Source organism: Cydia strobilella, chromosome 25 (genome assembly GCF_947568885.1).
Source record: "Cydia strobilella chromosome 25, ilCydStro3.1, whole genome shotgun sequence".
Lineage (NCBI taxonomy): Eukaryota > Metazoa > Arthropoda > Insecta > Lepidoptera > Tortricidae > Cydia > Cydia strobilella.
The window spans coordinates 1,354,095-1,371,025 of NC_086065.1; the positions used below are offsets into that span (position 1 = coordinate 1,354,095).

Below are 16,931 nucleotides of genomic sequence, written 5' to 3' on the forward strand. Positions count from 1 at the left end.
GGCAAGATTATACAATTAAAATAAGTACATAAATAAATTATAATAAGGAATAACTATAAATCATTACATTTGAAGTACTAAGTGTAAAATTATCTGTTCGAAGAATAAAATAATTGAAATCGATATTTCAGTATCATATATTTCAGTCATCATAAATTCAGATACTAATCAATCACATTGGCGCTATAATACATTAGAATTAATCTAATAAGGGGCGACACCAGGCGATAACAAACAGGTCTCAATTATAAAGCTTCCAGTGACGGTAAAGTAATTTAATAGCAGCGTTTTACCTGAAATAAAACGCATATTAAAATACTTACCTCACTGGAAGCTTTCATTTAATTTCTGCCTGGTGAAATTGAGCCAATGACAAACAGTTCACCGGACATCTTTTACCTGGTGTAAAAATGGCGCGGTCCGCCAGGTGTCGCCACTGTTGCCGGAAACAAGAGTCAAATAAAGCACTAGACTGGTGATAATTCGACGGAAACAGATATGCTCTCTCAATTATAAAGCTTCCAGTGAGGTAAGTATTTTAATATGCGTTTTATTTCAGGTAAAACGCTGCTAATAATCTGTGATCATAATGCAACGAAAGACTCTTTATTCAATACCTTGAACATACTTTTTTACACCTTGCAACACATCAGCTAAATGTCAAACTGTAGCTGTCAAACGTCATTTGTTTTCTTTCAGAATTATTTTGGATCAAAAACATTCGTTTCCGATCTAAATCTGTTTTCATCTTGAATTTGTGAAGTGATATTTACGTGAAAATGGCTCTGTTCCCCGGAGCCGTCGCGTTCGACGAATATGGACGCCCATTTATCATATTGCGGGACCAGGATAAACAAAAACGGCTTACCGGTCTTGATGCTTTGAGGGTAAGTTTTCTTTAATATCTTCCGTATATACTACTAGGAAACCTTGGAAAAACCCATTATAGTCCACCTCTAATTAGTCCTGGTCTGTATAATACTAAAAAAACAATATATTTTTCATAACCTAGCTATTCAAACTGAACTCGAATTTACGATAAAATTATGATAAAACCTAGTTTTATCGCTAAATCCTCACTTACATTACTTAGTTGGTTTACGCTAGTCTAATTAAGTCAAAAACTAGGTCTAACAATTCAAAATATTCGATTTATGAACTATAATGTGACCAGGTGTTTTTGACAATGAGTCACATGACATGATATAGGTAGATGTTCATTTATAGTCGTGAGTCGTGAAAGTCTGAGTTCCCCAAAGAAAATGCTATGCACAAACATACTTTTGTTTCAGTATAATATACAACAAAGAAATGTCTACAAATCTTTGAATCAAAAGTTTAATTTACAACCAAAAACCAACCAAGGGTTTTGTTGAAGTCATAAATTGTATATATTTTTTTATATTTTCAAGTGTAGAAAACTTACTGATTACCATTAAGCTAGGGTACAGTATGTATCCTAGAAAAGTAGTTGCAAATCACAGAGGGTCATTGACCTTTGTGACAAACTGACAAAATAGAGTATGGGCACTGTGAATGTCATCTCGCTTTGTGTGGTAGGGCACAGCACAGCGGATGTCATTTCAGATCTAGAGTAGAGCCCTACTGGGGAAGTACCTCCACCTTACAAAAAACTGCAGCCAATTAGACCCTACTCATAGTGTTGTGTTCCTGCGGTGAGTAAGGTTGCCAGAGCTCAACGAGGGTGCGGAATATTAGGGTCGGCAACGCGCATGTAATTATTTTGTAATGTACTTAAAAACGCATTTAATTTTAATTAATTTCAATGATTAATGTAGTATTTTGCTCCTTGAAAACCATAGTGTCTATTCAAAATCATTTGTGCTTCAATACTCAATTTTTTACTAAGTATTTGAATGGTTTTGATGTGTGTCGTATGTGCTTGAGGTACTGTGAGATGATGGATGGAACTGATGGAAATTGAATTTTTTTTTTCTTGAATTATATTTTGAATTGTACAGAGCCTTAGTTTATAACTGTAATGCTGTATAACGTTTTTGTAATAATAATAAATAAATCACTGAATTTATCAACTAACTTAAAATGTGATGTTTTATACAAAAATATAATATGGATTTAATTTTTTATAATCTTAGGTTCAAGCCTTGGTTGAGCTGTGTTGAGCGGAAAAAAATGTTCTCTAAAAATTGTAAAAAGAGTAATAAATTGGTCAGGATCCTTGTCATACAGAAAATGTCATACATGTCATAAAGAAAAAAAAAACATACATACTCGGACAACAAGTTAAATAGCCTATTTAACGTATTTGACAGACATCAGTATCATCCATAAGGCATTTACTTTATTTTATCCATTCCAGTCACACATCTCAGCGGCGCGCCAGATCGCTGGCATCCTCCGCACATCCCTCGGTCCCCGTGGCCTGGACAAGATGATGGTGTCCCCCGATGGCGAGGTCACTGTCACCAATGACGGTGCCACCATTTTGAAGCTGATGGATGTGGAGCATCAGATCGGCAAGCTCATGGTGCAGCTGGCTCAGAGTCAGGATGATGAGATCGGAGACGGGACTACTGGGGTTGTGGTTCTTGCTGGTAAATATTTTGTCTAAACATCTATTCTCAGTAATCCTCACTTTGATTCTCTATTAGCCAATTTTTTAATAAAAGTGATGGAAGTAGAACTTGCATAAAGGCCCTTTTTAGGGTTCCGTACCCAAAGGCTAAAAACTGGGCCCTATTACTAAGACTCCGCTGTCCGTCTGTCTGTCACCAGGCTGTATCTCATGAACCATGATAGTTGAAATTTTCACAGATGTATTTCTGTTGCCGCTATAAGGGGTCATCCATTAATTACATCACACATTTAGGTGGGGAGGGGGTCAAGAAAATCTGATTTGTCCGGTTGTTAGGGTTCCGTACCCAAACCCCCAAGGGTAAAAACGGGACCCTATTACTAAGATTCCGATGTCCGTCTGTCTGTCACCAGGCTGTATCTCATGAACCGTGATAGCTAGATAGTTAAAATTTTCACAGATGATGTAAGTCTATTCTTTAGGTATCAAATCACGTCAAAATCACACTCCGGGTGCGAGATTTGTTTAAGAGGGAATATGATTTTGAACTTTATCTCAAACTGATAGGGTTCAGTTTTGCATAATTTCTGTCACCCTTATGCCTTATAAAGGGCGCGTCAGAGGTCAGTGTCCTCTTAGTTTGCAGACTAACAGACATTAACAAATGTACCTTGTCCTCAGGCGCCCTGCTCGAGCAGGCCTCCAGCCTCCTCGACAAAGGCATCCACCCGATCCGCATAGCCGACGGCTTCGAAATGGCGGCCGCCGCAGCCCTGGCCCATCTTGACTCCATCAGCGAGGCGTTCCCAGTCAACAAGGATACCAGGGATAACCTCATCAAAGTGGCCATGACTACACTTGGCAGCAAAGTTGTTGTCAAGTGTCATAGGTTGATGGCGGAGATTGCTGTCGATGTGAGTTTTTGAAGTATTATCGCTTATTGTATTTTAAATTATTTTTAATTTAAAATCAAATGTAATACCAACGTTTTGACAGTGTAGTGCGATTTGTGCGTGTTTTTTTTTAGGGTTCCGTACCCAAAGGGTAAAAACGGGACCCTATTACTCCACTGTCCGTCTGTCTGTCACCAGGCTGTATCTCATGAACCGTGATAGCTAAACAGTTGAAATTTTCACAGATAATGTATTTCTGTTGCCGCTATAACAACAAATACTAAAAAGTACGGAACCCTCGGTGGGCGAGTCCGACTCGCGCTTGTTTTTTATCTTTTATTTAGCCTTTAATGTAACTAAAATTGATGAGTAAATTGTGAGAATCGTATTTATTTCTTACATTATTGTCATGTCTTTAAGAAATCAGACATTATTGTCGGATTTCCCTCCCGAAACTTACAAGAAAATTTCGACGATTACGGCCTTTGATCGTTTGACGGCGTTATTTAGAAAAAGTATATTTGGAATGACTCCAAAAATTTTTAATAAAATTCCAAATGAGCTAAAAAATACAGATGACATGATTAGTTTTAAAAGTAAGTTATTTAAATTTTTAATTGACAAAGCATATTATAGTGTAAGTGATTTTTTGTTAGATGATTTTGATAAGTAATGGTAACTGTGCTCAGCATGCAGCCACAGTCCATAAATGGAAAATTGTACGCCTTACGGCACAACATAGTGATACAATGATTATGCGAGACCTGTACTTATGTACCTTACCTATGTTGAACAAATAAATGCTTTTGACTTTTGATCCGTTGAAAGTTTGAAACTATGTTTATTTTACACATCAAAAAAGTAGAAAAGGCGGACTTAATGCCTCATGGCATTCTCCCCACTACCCAACCCAACTACAACCTAAAATACAGTGATAAACATTTTTTTCTTCTGAAAGACTTGTCTCGGTATAGTCGTCTATGCATGTGTTGCATTATTGTTTAGCAGTTTCATAATTGTGACGTTTTCAAGCATGAGGTACCACATTGTCGCTCACCATAAGGACGAAATTTGCTTGTATCTGTATACGAATAACCTGTTAGAGCGTGCTTATGGCAAGCGACATGAAATTTGAAAACGACACAATTTTTCATTTGTAACGTTTTAACAGGCCGTGCTATCAGTGGCGGACCTCGAGAAGCGCGATGTGAACTTTGAGCTGATCAAAGTGGAAGGCAAAGTTGGCGGCCGCATGGAGGACTCCTTGCTGGTCAAGGGAGTGGTGATAGACAAGACCATGAGCCACCCGCAGATGCCTAAAATTCTTAAGGTCAGTGTTTCTTTGTGTCACGGTTTTACGTCCAAATAATTAGTCTATTTTAACAATCATATTCATTGCACTTGGAATAATGTAGCAGTGTCTTTTAGGGCATCGCCAGCGTAGCGCTACTTATAATTTAATAAATCTGAACTTTGAAAGTATAAATATTTAGTACCATCAAACTGGTTTGATGATGGAACCAGGATAGGCATATGGATAGTGGAAGTAGGGGTCATTTGCGCAGTGACACCAATTTAAGTTGAGGTATTCAACAGGAGGGCTAAAAAGTGACCTTACCAAAACTCTTTTTTTTTCAAGCGAGTTAAGTTATATTTACGATAGAAGTGCGAAAAGTAGGAAATCGACACGAGTTGCGAATTACCTATTCGCACGTGTATCGTAAAACGTTTTACAGTACATATGGTCCTTTTAATTTTCGGCACAGTTACGTAATGTGCTTATTAGGACAAGGTGTCGTAATGGAGCACCAGATGTACTGTAAATAACTATTATTACACAACTACTGCCAAAATAAAGGAGTGTATTGTTTTGACATTTTTTTTTAACTTAGTCACTAAAATTTATATGGCAATTGTGGCCAGATATAGCACTAAACAGAGACGAGTGGAAAAAGAGGGGGGAGGCCTTTGCCCTGCAATGGGACACAGTGGGCTCTGAATAAAATAAATAAATAAATTGTAACATATTGTAGCGTCATCTGCCTTAAACTTTAATTGCTTTTTTAGGGTTCCGTACCCAAAGGGTAAAAACGGGACCCTATTACTAAGTCTCCACTGTCCGTCTGTCTGTCTGTCACCAGGCTGTATCTCATGAACCGTGATAGCTAGAGAGTTGAAATTTTCACAGATGATGTATTTCTGTTGCCGCTATAACAACAAATACTAAAAAGTACTGAACCCTCGGTGCGCGAGTCCGACTCGCACTTGGCCGGTTTTTTTAAATTATTTTTTTAGTAAGACCGGTTTATTAACACCTTGTAGCTGGTAATATGCAAATATCCTTACCCCTAGCGGTATCTACCGCAAAACTATCTAACTAAGCTTACTCGTTTGACAGGACGTGAAACTCGCCATCCTCACCTGCGCGTTCGAGCCCCCGAAGCCCAAGACCAAGCATAAGCTGCAAGTCGGTTCAGCGGACCAGTACCGAGAGCTGCGCGCCTACGAACACGACAAGTTCCTCGAGATGGTGCGACGTGTCAAGGTAACATATCACTTTATACCAGGTGTGATTCTAAGGTTCATTTCCAGATTCCTACCTTTAGATTAGACGATCATAACGCAAGTCATTGGTCGAATTCGGAGTGAATTGAAATGAAGAAATCTGAAGGGGGGTATATTACATTTTGGTGCCGTGACCAGGATCTAGACCTGTCCGTAGAGTCTAGACCAAGACGAAGCATAAGCTGCAAGTCGGTTCAGCGGAGCAGAGGGCCTACCGCGAACCACGTACGACGTGTTACCTCCTCGTCACGCTTACGTTACGTACGAATCCGCTCCGCCTACGAACACGATAAGTTCCTCGAAATGGTCCGACGTGTCAAGGTAACATAACCTCACTTTATACGAACTATGATAACCTGACCTGACTGTTTGTTACTGTCCGCGACTGCTCTTAGCCGTAATTGTGTAAGAGAGATAAAAACCATGACTTGCGTAAGGACGGACGAAAAGAACATGACAAATACGGGACACAGTGAGCCCTCTGTTCCTTTCCTTTAGAAAAGTTTGGATTTTAAGGTGCACTTCGAGGTATCACTAGACTAGACCACAAGGCTAATCATTAGAGAAACTCGGTGAATTCATTCAACTTACCGATTGAAATGAGTTATGAAGGGGGTTGCTACATTTTGGTGCCGTGGTCAAGATAAGAAACATGCCCGTTCGGAGCCTAAGAACAAACATAAAGCAGTTCCTGTATAGACATAATGTTCTGAACTTTTAATATATTATTTTTCATTCAAGCATTTAATTTCGACGATTTTCTTGCCATTTTGAACTGAAACCAACTTATTTTCCCAGGATACCGGAGCGACATTGGCCATCTGCCAATGGGGCTTTGATGACGAGGCTAACCACCTTCTCCTTGCCGAGGGTCTGCCCGCCGTCCGCTGGGTCGGAGGACCTGAGATGGAGCTGATAGCCATCGCTACTGGAGGCAGGATTGTGCCTCGCTTCGAAGAACTTACTCCGGAGAAGCTTGGAAAGTGTGGTCTGGTTCGCGAACTAGGTAAAATTTGATATTTTAAGTAGCTTTATTGGCTATATACTAGCTATTTCGTAATCCCTGAGGGTCTATCTGTCCGTTGAGTGGGGGGACCTGAGATGGAGCTGATAGCCATCGAAGGCAGGATTGTGCCTCACTTTAAAGAACATACTCCGGAGAAGCTTGGAAAGTGTGGACTTGTTGGTGAACTATGTAATACTAAAATGGCATAGAATCGAGAAATTGGGACGGGTACCGCCGTGACGGGGTGCAAGCAGGGGTGGGGGCCTCCAGGGCAGGGGTTCATGGCGTTAGCGGCGATAGCTAATGACGCCTGTTCTAATCCGGCCTTCGCCACTGGAGGGCTTCGTCACTCTTTCTTTAATATATGACATCTATATCAGTTTATAATTTAAACATACTCTTGTTTCAGCTTTCGGCACATCTAAAGAGGAGATGTTAGTGATAGAGGAGTGCAGCAACTCCCGCGCCGTCACCGTGCTCATGAGAGGAGGCAACCGTATGATCGTCGAGGAGGCCAAACGTTCTGTTCATGATGCCTTGTGTATCGTGCGTAGCTTAGTGCAGGTGAGAGACAAGGACAAGTAGATAGACAAGGAGAGGAGATGTTAGTGATCGAGGAGTGCAGCAACTCCCGCGCCGTCACCGTGCTCATGAGAGGAGGCAACCGTATGATCGTCGAGGAGGCCAAACGTTCTGTTCATGATGCCTTGTGTATCGTGCGTAGCTTAGTGCAGGTGAGAGACAAGGACAAGTAGATAGACAAGGAGAGGAGATGTTAGTGATCGAGGAGTGCAGCAACTCCCGCGCCGTCACCGTGCTCATGAGAGGAGGCAACCGTATGATCGTCGAGGAGGCCAAACATTCTGTTCATGATGCCTTGTGTATCGTGCGTAGCTTAGTGCAGGTGAGAGACAAGGACAAGTAGATAGACAAGGAGAGGAGATGTTAGTGATCGAGGAGTGCAGCAACTCCCGCGCCGTCACCGTGCTCATGAGAGGAGGCAACCGTATGATCGTCGAGGAGGCCAAACATTCTGTTCATGATGCCTTGTGTATCGTGCGTAGCTTAGTGCAGGTGAGAGACAAGGACAAGTAGATAGACAAGGAGAGGAGATGTTAGTGATCGAGGAGTGCAGCAACTCCCGCGCCGTCACCGTGCTCATGAGAGGAGGCAACCGTATGATCGTCGAGGAGGCCAAACGTTCTGTTCATGATGCCTTGTGTATCGTGCGTAGCTTAGTGCAGGTGAGAGACAAGGACAAGTAGATAGACAAGGAGAGGAGATGTTAGTGATAGAGGAGTGCAGCAACTCCCGCGCCGTCACCGTGCTCATGAGAGGAGGCAACCGTATGATCGTCGAGGAGGCCAAACGTTCTGTTCATGATGCCTTGTGTATCGTGCGTAGCTTAGTGCAGGTGAGAGACAAGGACAAGTAGATAGACAAGGAGAGGAGATGTTAGTGATCGAGGAGTGCAGCAACTCCCGCGCCGTCACCGTGCTCATGAGAGGAGGCAACCGTATGATCGTCGAGGAGGCCAAACGTTCTGTTCATGATGCCTTGTGTATCGTGCGTAGCTTAGTGCAGGTGAGAGACAAGGACAAGTAGATAGACAAGGAGAGGAGATGTTAGTGATAGAGGAGTGCAGCAACTCCCGCGCCGTCACCGTGCTCATGAGAGGAGGCAACCGTATGATCGTCGAGGAGGCCAAACGTTCTGTTCATGATGCCTTGTGTATCGTGTGTAGCTTAGTGCAGGTGAGAGACAAGGACAAGTAGATAGACAAGGAGAGGAGATGTTAGTGATAGAGGAGTGCAGCAACTCCCGCGCCGTCACCGTGCTCATGAGAGGAGGCAACCGTATGATCGTCGAGGAGGCCAAACGTTCTGTTCATGATGCCTTGTGTATCGTGCGTAGCTTAGTGCAGGTGAGAGACAAGGACAAGTAGATAGACAAGGAGAGGAGATGTTAGTGATAGAGGAGTGCAGCAACTCCCGCGCCGTCACCGTGCTCATGAGAGGAGGCAACCGTATGATCGTCGAGGAGGCCAAACGTTCTGTTCATGACGCCTTGTGTATCGTGCGCAGTTTAGTGCAGGTGCGTGATTAAATAACACCGGTTCCCTCTATTGTGTTGCAGAAAGTTTTTTGGTAGAAATATCGTTTTGCAGAAATACTTTTGGCATACTGTTTTTCGCATAATATGACTTTGCAGAATTTCTTTTCGCATAATATTATTTGTCAGAAAACCCTTGAACCGTGATAGCTAGACAGTTGAAATTTTCACATGTGATGTATTTCTGTTGCCGCTATAACAACAAATACTAAAAACAGAATAAAATAAATATTTAAGTGGGACTCTCATACAATAAACGTGATTTTTTTGCCGATTTTTGCGTACAGTACTCTTCGTGCGCGAATCCGACTCGCACTTGGCCGGTTATTTACTGACTGTAGTGTTTAGGTAGTATCTATACATAAATAGATACACACCGTCTCGAGCGCAGACCGCATAGGATGCCGCGTCAGTTACACGAGGGCCAAGGGCGAGAGTGAGCGTGTGACATTGCTGTGCGTGCTGTGGGAACGAGCCAGTGTTTCTGATAAATCCTACACTGACAATTTGGTTTGACCGACTATATGTTACAGGACTCTCGTGTCGTATACGGCGGAGGCGCGGCCGAGATCTCGTGCTCGCTGGCCGTCGCGCGCGCCGCCGAGAGCATCTCCTCGCTCGACCAGTACTCCTACCGCGGCTTCGCTGACGCACTCGAAGCTATCCCGCTCGCACTAGCAGAGAACAGGTGAGACGTCGTTGAGATCTCGTGCTCGCTGGCCGTCGCGCGCGCCGCCGAGAGCATCTCCTCGCTCGACCAGTACTCCTACCGCGGCTTCGCTGACGCACTCGAAGCTATCCCGCTCGCACTAGCAGAGAACAGGTGAGACGTCGTTGAGATCTCGTGCTCGCTGGCCGTCGCGCGCGCCGCCGAGAGCATCTCCTCGCTCGACCAGTACTCCTACCGCGGCTTCGCTGACGCACTCGAAGCTATCCCGCTCGCACTAGCAGAGAACAGGTGAGACGTCGTTGAGATCTCGTGCTCGCTGGCCGTCGCGCGCGCCGCCGAGAGCATCTCCTCGCTCGACCAGTACTCCTACCGCGGCTTCGCTGACGCACTCGAAGCTATCCCGCTCGCACTAGCAGAGAACAGGTGAGACGTCGTTGAGATCTCGTGCTCGCTGGCCGTCGCGCGCGCCGCCGAGAGCATCTCCTCGCTCGACCAGTACTCCTACCGCGGCTTCGCTGACGCACTCGAAGCTATCCCGCTCGCACTAGCAGAGAACAGGTGAGACGTCGTTGAGATCTCGTGCTCGCTGGCCGTCGCGCGCGCCGCCGAGAGCATCTCCTCGCTCGACCAGTACTCCTACCGCGGCTTCGCTGACGCACTCGAAGCTATCCCGCTCGCACTAGCAGAGAACAGGTGAGACGTCGTTGAGATCTCGTGCTCGCTGGCCGTCGCGCGCGCCGCCGAGAGCATCTCCTCGCTCGACCAGTACTCCTACCGCGGCTTCGCTGACGCACTCGAAGCTATCCCGCTCGCACTAGCAGAGAACAGGTGAGACGTCGTTGAGATCTCGTGCTCGCTGGCCGTCGCGCGCGCCGCCGAGAGCATCTCCTCGCTCGACCAGTACTCCTACCGCGGCTTCGCTGACGCACTCGAAGCTATCCCGCTCGCACTAGCAGAGAACAGGTGAGACGTCGTTGAGATCTCGTGCTCGCTGGCCGTCGCGCGCGCCGCCGAGAGCATCTCCTCGCTCGACCAGTACTCCTACCGCGGCTTCGCTGACGCACTCGAAGCTATCCCGCTCGCACTAGCAGAGAACAGGTGAGACGTCGTTGAGATCTCGTGCTCGCTGGCCGTCGCGCGCGCCGCCGAGAGCATCTCCTCGCTCGACCAGTACTCCTACCGCGGCTTCGCTGACGCACTCGAAGCTATCCCGCTCGCACTAGCAGAGAACAGGTGAGACGTCGTTGAGATCTCGTGCTCGCTGGCCGTCGCGCGCGCCGCCGAGAGCATCTCCTCGCTCGACCAGTACTCCTACCGCGGCTTCGCTGACGCACTCGAAGCTATCCCGCTCGCACTAGCAGAGAACAGGTGAGACGTCGTTGAGATCTCGTGCTCGCTGGCCGTCGCGCGCGCCGCCGAGAGCATCTCCTCGCTCGACCAGTACTCCTACCGCGGCTTCGCTGACGCACTCGAAGCTATCCCGCTCGCACTAGCAGAGAACAGGTGAGACGTCGTTGAGATCTCGTGCTCGCTGGCCGTCGCGCGCGCCGCCGAGAGCATCTCCTCGCTCGACCAGTACTCCTACCGCGGCTTCGCTGACGCACTCGAAGCTATCCCGCTCGCACTAGCAGAGAACAGGTGAGACGTCGTTGAGATCTCGTGCTCGCTGGCCGTCGCGCGCGCCGCCGAGAGCATCTCCTCGCTCGACCAGTACTCCTACCGCGGCTTCGCTGACGCACTCGAAGCTATCCCGCTCGCACTAGCAGAGAACAGGTGAGACGTCGTTGAGATCTCGTGCTCGCTGGCCGTCGCGCGCGCCGCCGAGAGCATCTCCTCGCTCGACCAGTACTCCTACCGCGGCTTCGCTGACGCACTCGAAGCTATCCCGCTCGCACTAGCAGAGAACAGGTGAGACGTCGTTGAGATCTCGTGCTCGCTGGCCGTCGCGCGCGCCGCCGAGAGCATCTCCTCGCTCGACCAGTACTCCTACCGCGGCTTCGCTGACGCACTCGAAGCTATCCCGCTCGCACTAGCAGAGAACAGGTGAGACGTCGTTGAGATCTCGTGCTCGCTGGCCGTCGCGCGCGCCGCCGAGAGCATCTCCTCGCTCGACCAGTACTCCTACCGCGGCTTCGCTGACGCACTCGAAGCTATCCCGCTCGCACTAGCAGAGAACAGGTGAGACGTCGTTGAGATCTCGTGCTCGCTGGCCGTCGCGCGCGCCGCCGAGAGCATCTCCTCGCTCGACCAGTACTCCTACCGCGGCTTCGCTGACGCACTCGAAGCTATCCCGCTCGCACTAGCAGAGAACAGGTGAGACGTCGTTGAGATCTCGTGCTCGCTGGCCGTCGCGCGCGCCGCCGAGAGCATCTCCTCGCTCGACCAGTACTCCTACCGCGGCTTCGCTGACGCACTCGAAGCTATCCCGCTCGCACTAGCAGAGAACAGGTGAGACGTCGTTGAGATCTCGTGCTCGCTGGCCGTCGCGCGCGCCGCCGAGAGCATCTCCTCGCTCGACCAGTACTCCTACCGCGGCTTCGCTGACGCACTCGAAGCTATCCCGCTCGCACTAGCAGAGAACAGGTGAGACGTCGTTGAGATCTCGTGCTCGCTGGCCGTCGCGCGCGCCGCCGAGAGCATCTCCTCGCTCGACCAGTACTCCTACCGCGGCTTCGCTGACGCACTCGAAGCTATCCCGCTCGCACTAGCAGAGAACAGGTGAGACGTCGTTGAGATCTCGTGCTCGCTGGCCGTCGCGCGCGCCGCCGAGAGCATCTCCTCGCTCGACCAGTACTCCTACCGCGGCTTCGCTGACGCACTCGAAGCTATCCCGCTCGCACTAGCAGAGAACAGGTGAGACGTCGTTGAGATCTCGTGCTCGCTGGCCGTCGCGCGCGCCGCCGAGAGCATCTCCTCGCTCGACCAGTACTCCTACCGCGGCTTCGCTGACGCACTCGAAGCTATCCCGCTCGCACTAGCAGAGAACAGGTGAGACGTCGTTGAGATCTCGTGCTCGCTGGCCGTCGCGCGCGCCGCCGAGAGCATCTCCTCGCTCGACCAGTACTCCTACCGCGGCTTCGCTGACGCACTCGAAGCTATCCCGCTCGCACTAGCAGAGAACAGGTGAGACGTCGTTGAGATCTCGTGCTCGCTGGCCGTCGCGCGCGCCGCCGAGAGCATCTCCTCGCTCGACCAGTACTCCTACCGCGGCTTCGCTGACGCACTCGAAGCTATCCCGCTCGCACTAGCAGAGAACAGGTGAGACGTCGTTGAGATCTCGTGCTCGCTGGCCGTCGCGCGCGCCGCCGAGAGCATCTCCTCGCTCGACCAGTACTCCTACCGCGGCTTCGCTGACGCACTCGAAGCTATCCCGCTCGCACTAGCAGAGAACAGGTGAGACGTCGTTGAGATCTCGTGCTCGCTGGCCGTCGCGCGCGCCGCCGAGAGCATCTCCTCGCTCGACCAGTACTCCTACCGCGGCTTCGCTGACGCACTCGAAGCTATCCCGCTCGCACTAGCAGAGAACAGGTGAGACGTCGTTGAGATCTCGTGCTCGCTGGCCGTCGCGCGCGCCGCCGAGAGCATCTCCTCGCTCGACCAGTACTCCTACCGCGGCTTCGCTGACGCACTCGAAGCTATCCCGCTCGCACTAGCAGAGAACAGGTGAGACGTCGTTGAGATCTCGTGCTCGCTGGCCGTCGCGCGCGCCGCCGAGAGCATCTCCTCGCTCGACCAGTACTCCTACCGCGGCTTCGCTGACGCACTCGAAGCTATCCCGCTCGCACTAGCAGAGAACAGGTGAGACGTCGTTGAGATCTCGTGCTCGCTGGCCGTCGCGCGCGCCGCCGAGAGCATCTCCTCGCTCGACCAGTACTCCTACCGCGGCTTCGCTGACGCACTCGAAGCTATCCCGCTCGCACTAGCAGAGAACAGGTGAGACGTCGTTGAGATCTCGTGCTCGCTGGCCGTCGCGCGCGCCGCCGAGAGCATCTCCTCGCTCGACCAGTACTCCTACCGCGGCTTCGCTGACGCACTCGAAGCTATCCCGCTCGCACTAGCAGAGAACAGGTGAGACGTCGTTGAGATCTCGTGCTCGCTGGCCGTCGCGCGCGCCGCCGAGAGCATCTCCTCGCTCGACCAGTACTCCTACCGCGGCTTCGCTGACGCACTCGAAGCTATCCCGCTCGCACTAGCAGAGAACAGGTGAGACGTCGTTGAGATCTCGTGCTCGCTGGCCGTCGCGCGCGCCGCCGAGAGCATCTCCTCGCTCGACCAGTACTCCTACCGCGGCTTCGCTGACGCACTCGAAGCTATCCCGCTCGCACTAGCAGAGAACAGGTGAGACGTCGTTGAGATCTCGTGCTCGCTGGCCGTCGCGCGCGCCGCCGAGAGCATCTCCTCGCTCGACCAGTACTCCTACCGCGGCTTCGCTGACGCACTCGAAGCTATCCCGCTCGCACTAGCAGAGAACAGGTGAGACGTCGTTGAGATCTCGTGCTCGCTGGCCGTCGCGCGCGCCGCCGAGAGCATCTCCTCGCTCGACCAGTACTCCTACCGCGGCTTCGCTGACGCACTCGAAGCTATCCCGCTCGCACTAGCAGAGAACAGGTGAGACGTCGTTGAGATCTCGTGCTCGCTGGCCGTCGCGCGCGCCGCCGAGAGCATCTCCTCGCTCGACCAGTACTCCTACCGCGGCTTCGCTGACGCACTCGAAGCTATCCCGCTCGCACTAGCAGAGAACAGGTGAGACGTCGTTGAGATCTCGTGCTCGCTGGCCGTCGCGCGCGCCGCCGAGAGCATCTCCTCGCTCGACCAGTACTCCTACCGCGGCTTCGCTGACGCACTCGAAGCTATCCCGCTCGCACTAGCAGAGAACAGGTGAGACGTCGTTGAGATCTCGTGCTCGCTGGCCGTCGCGCGCGCCGCCGAGAGCATCTCCTCGCTCGACCAGTACTCCTACCGCGGCTTCGCTGACGCACTCGAAGCTATCCCGCTCGCACTAGCAGAGAACAGGTGAGACGTCGTTGAGATCTCGTGCTCGCTGGCCGTCGCGCGCGCCGCCGAGAGCATCTCCTCGCTCGACCAGTACTCCTACCGCGGCTTCGCTGACGCACTCGAAGCTATCCCGCTCGCACTAGCAGAGAACAGGTGAGACGTCGTTGAGATCTCGTGCTCGCTGGCCGTCGCGCGCGCCGCCGAGAGCATCTCCTCGCTCGACCAGTACTCCTACCGCGGCTTCGCTGACGCACTCGAAGCTATCCCGCTCGCACTAGCAGAGAACAGGTGAGATGTCCGCGTGTTTCAAAGAAATTAAGAGATGATTTGTGTTGTTTTCAATCAAAAGGTACCACATTGTCGCTTGCCATAAGGACGCTCTGGCAGATTATTCGTATAAAGATACTGTAATCCAATTTCGTCCTTATGGTAAGCGACAACGTGGTACCTTTTGATTAAAAACGTCACATATACGTATAAAAGTATGAAATGGCGCAGAAACCTAATCATAATAATTACTATTACTTTACTGTCCAAGCACATTGTATAATTGGTAAATGTAGGTGTTTTTGTATTGTTTTCATAAAGAAATAAGCCCTTTTAAAAAGACTACTCACTTATTAGTATTTTTCAAACTCGATGAGAGTAGGGTGTCATCTTGGCGTTTGTAGGGCTTAGGGACACCCTATCTAACGAGTTTAAAAAATACTATAGTTAATTTTTCCCAGTGGTGGTTAATCTCTGTTTTCAATATAGTCCAGAACATATTGTCAATAGTTTTAACTGGTTATTAATAATGTTATTTGTGTGGACAGCGGCCTGTCTCCCATCGATGCGTTGTCGGAGGTGAAGGCGCGACAGGTGGCCGAAAAGAACGCCAACCTCGGCATCGACTGCATGGGGAAAGGTATGTATATACTGATTTAAACTAACACTATTTTCACTCATAATTTTAAAACTACCACGGGACTTAATCGCGTACAAACCTACGTTTATTTATGCCCTGACGTTTCGAACGTGACGTTACGTTCAGGCAGACAGGTAGGGAGTCTCCCTAAACGTAGGTTTACGCGATTGTCCCGTGTTAGTTTTAAAATTATAAAGGTGTGTATATCAAGTTATCAACGTCCTGACTTAGGGCCTTTTCACTTAAAAGTGTACCATTAACATTTTTTTTTTATCCATCAACTTTTGGGTTATTTCTACTCATAATCACGAGGATTATCGATTTGAAAAGAGAAAAAATATGTCCCAATAAAAATGTCAGTTTTGTAACGCATTTTCACATACATTTTGTATGGACCGAAACGGACACCCAAAATTTGTATGAAAAACTGGGCACACTTTTTTTTTGTCTCATTCAATAGTACTCGTGATTCAGTCTTAAATAACCCAAGTTTGATGTTTTTTGTCAAAAATATGTAAATAGTACCAATTTTATTTATAAACCCCCACCAAACTGTTTTTATCGTTAGTTCGCAAAATTTTATTGTATGGAGAGTTTCATAGTTGATCAGTCTATCAGGTGCGTATGATACAACTGGCACTTAGAGTCAGACCAAGCTAAGTTGGCAGCAATTTTGATAGCAGACGTATTTCAGTTTATAATATTCTAATCCTAACCTTATTTCAGGTTCAAACGACATGAAGGCAATGAACGTGATCGAGTCCCTGCACTCTAAGAAGCAGCAGATCGCGCTCGCCACCCAGCTCGTCAAGATGATCCTCAAGATCGATGATGTCAGGTCACCGGCCGACTCCATCCAGTAGGATTACAAGCTAATCCCACTTCTGAACAACTAGGATTACAAGCCAATCCCACTTCTGAACAACTAGGATTACAAGCTAATCCGACTTCTGAACAACTAGGATTACAAGCTAATCCCACTTCTGAACAACTAGGATTACAAGCTAATCCCACTTCTGAGCAACTAGGATTACAAGTGGGACATTTAACCTTTTCGACTCCGTGTCAAACACAAAAGCTGTCACTCGGACGCCACGTCACCGAAGTGTCGAAACTGAAATTGAACTTTATGCACATAGGTCTATGTTGCTCTGTGGTCTGTGACTGATTATTCCGTCTTTGGCGTTGGACCTGCGGTGCCGATATATCGGTCATTGGCGTCCAAA

At 48.8% G+C, this 16,931-nt stretch overlaps 1 protein-coding gene across 1 annotated transcript; it reads left to right on the forward strand.

Moving 5' to 3' along the window:
- Positions 1-665: 665 nt before the first annotated feature.
- LOC134752704 (T-complex protein 1 subunit epsilon) lies at positions 666-16,664 on the forward strand. The gene is made up of 10 exons (XM_063688387.1): positions 666-887; positions 2,342-2,576; positions 3,239-3,471; positions 4,622-4,780; positions 5,849-5,995; positions 6,814-7,021; positions 7,431-7,585; positions 9,667-9,821; positions 15,614-15,705; positions 16,432-16,664. Exons 1-10 carry the CDS (start codon positions 780-782, stop codon positions 16,566-16,568), a joined length of 1,629 nt encoding a protein of 542 aa, XP_063544457.1. The 5' UTR covers positions 666-779; the 3' UTR covers positions 16,569-16,664.
- Positions 16,665-16,931: the final 267 nt, after the last annotated feature.

What these genes read in the sequence shown, in the direction of transcription:
- LOC134752704 (XM_063688387.1), top strand. Translation starts at nt 780, where the DNA reads ATGGCTCTGTTCCCCGGAGCCGTCGCGTTCGACGAATATGGACGCCCA. An exon ending in CCGGTCTTGATGCTTTGAGG is followed by an intron (nt 888 to 2,341) that starts GTAAGTTTTCTT and finishes TATCCATTCCAG; the next exon opens with TCACACATCTCAGCGGCGCG. An exon ending in AGATGCCTAAAATTCTTAAG is followed by an intron (nt 4,781 to 5,848) that starts GTCAGTGTTTCT and finishes CTCGTTTGACAG; the next exon opens with GACGTGAAACTCGCCATCCT.